This window comes from Arachis ipaensis, chromosome B07 (genome assembly GCF_000816755.2).
Source record: "Arachis ipaensis cultivar K30076 chromosome B07, Araip1.1, whole genome shotgun sequence".
NCBI lineage: Eukaryota > Viridiplantae > Streptophyta > Magnoliopsida > Fabales > Fabaceae > Arachis > Arachis ipaensis.
In genome coordinates, this window is record NC_029791.2 from 74,888,790 (window position 1) to 74,890,817 (window position 2,028).

The following is a 2,028-nucleotide window of genomic DNA, read 5'->3' on the forward strand; positions in this document are numbered from 1 at the left end:
TACTCACAGATGCCCTGTTTCAAAAAATTCTTTTCTCTTCAGAACTAAGGTTCTTACCCTTAGCATATCAACATACCAACCCCAAATCATTCAAACAAGCACAATTTCATAGTCCACAAGTAATTTAACGTAGTCAACTCAAAATCATCAAACCAAACCGAAGCTACCCATTATATCACAAGAAAGCAAATAATTCAAAAGGCAATAAAAAAGAGATAAAATTAGAATAATGTTACCATGGTGGGGTGTCTCGCACCAAGCACTTTGGTTTAGAGTCCTAAGTTGGACTTACATGGCTTCATTGGTCACTTGAAAACTTCACCAAGGAGGAAAATCTCCAACTCCTTGGCATTCTTGGGTTGAGTGTGATCCTTTGAATTTTACTTCTTGGCAACATCCTCTTCTTCTTGCACTTTCCCATCCTCAATCAATGGATCATCAATGATGTCGCACCCAAAAATAGAATAAGCTTCAAGAACAGGCTTGTTGGACTCCTCCAAAGTGAACTTGACTAACTTGCCATCCGACTCGAAAGAATAGACTCCCGAATGTGCGTCTAGCTTGAAACGGGCCGTCTTTAAGAATGGCCTTCCAAGGAGTATGGACGATGGCTTGTTAGAGTCAATGGGAGGGGTCTCCAAAATGTAAAAATCAACTGGAAAGAGCAATCCTTGAATATTAACTAGCACATTCTCTACAATCCCCACAACTGACACAATACTCTTATCGGCTAGTACAAACCTTGCCCCGGACCTCATTAGGGGAGACAAATTCAATCTTTCATAAATGGGGAGGGGCATAATGCTTATGCATGCCCCCAGATCATACATACAGTCTATGAATTTCATCCCACCAATCAAGCAAGTGACCAAACATGGGCCGGGATCATTGCATTTTTCAAGAAGTAAAGAAGAGATAAAATCATCTACCGGCTTTGTGTTTAGGTTGCCAAGCTTATCTTTGTGAGTGCAAACATCTTTAAGGAACTTGGCATATTTTGGCACTTGTTGAATGGCTTGGAAGAGGGGGACGGTGACTTCAACCTTCTTAAAAACTTCCACCATAGTGGGGTCAAGCTCTTTTTGTTTCTTGGCCTTCTTGGCTACGGTTGGGAATGGAATGGGCAAAGGCTCTTCAAGCAAAGTATTTTTCTTTGGCTCATTGACCTTGGATGGTTCTTCTTTGCTTTTGTCAACACTTTCATCTTCATCCCTCGTCACCTCCACTTCATCTCCTACCTCTTCAGTGTTTGTCTCCTCACTCAACTTTGTAGGTATATAAACATTTTTATCCAGTTTAGTGTCGCTCCTAAGGGTAATGGCATTGATGCTACCCTTAGGGTTGGGTTGAGGCTGGGAGGGTAAACTACTCGAGGTTGAAGCTTGTTGGGTGTTTTGTGCGGTTTGAGGAGGGAGAGTTAAACTTGAAAGGGCTTCAGCTATCGTAGCCATATATGCCTCTTTTTTTTTATGGAACTCTCGTTGCTCTTGCATGAAGGTGTGAATTGTGTCATTCATGTGAGGTTTATTGGAGGGAATGGTTTGGTTAACTTGAGGAAGGCTAGACCTACTATGTGGGTGTAGGTACTTCCCTTGAGGTTGAGATTGTAGGGTTTGTTTGTAGGGTTGTTGGTATTGTGGTTGACCTTGGGGATGGTAGTAGAGTTGAGTGTTTTGGTTGTGTTGAGCTTGAGGAGCTTGGTTCCACCTTTGATTTGAATTATCCCTCCACCCTTGGTTTTGATTGCCTCCATGTTGGTAAGATCATTGGTTGTAATTTGGTCTTTGCGGATAAGGGTTAGCTACTAATGTGTATTTTCGGAAAACGAAAAAAAACGAATCCCAAACACACAAAACTAACCAGCAAGTGCACCGGTTCGTATTAAGTAATAATAACTCACGTGAGTGAGGTCGATCCCACAGGGATTGAAGGATTGAGCAATTTCAGTTTAGTGGTTGATTTAGTCAAGCGAATCAAGATTTGGTTGAGTGTTTTGTGATTAACAGAATTTAAATTGCATGGAAAGTA

The 2,028-nt window shown here is 41.4% G+C and overlaps 1 protein-coding gene across 1 annotated transcript; it reads right to left on the reverse strand.

Annotated features, from left to right (window-relative positions):
- LOC107607341 lies at positions 381-1,451 on the reverse strand. Its single transcript, XM_016309309.1, has one exon. It carries the CDS (start codon positions 1,449-1,451, stop codon positions 381-383), a length of 1,071 nt encoding a protein of 356 aa, XP_016164795.1.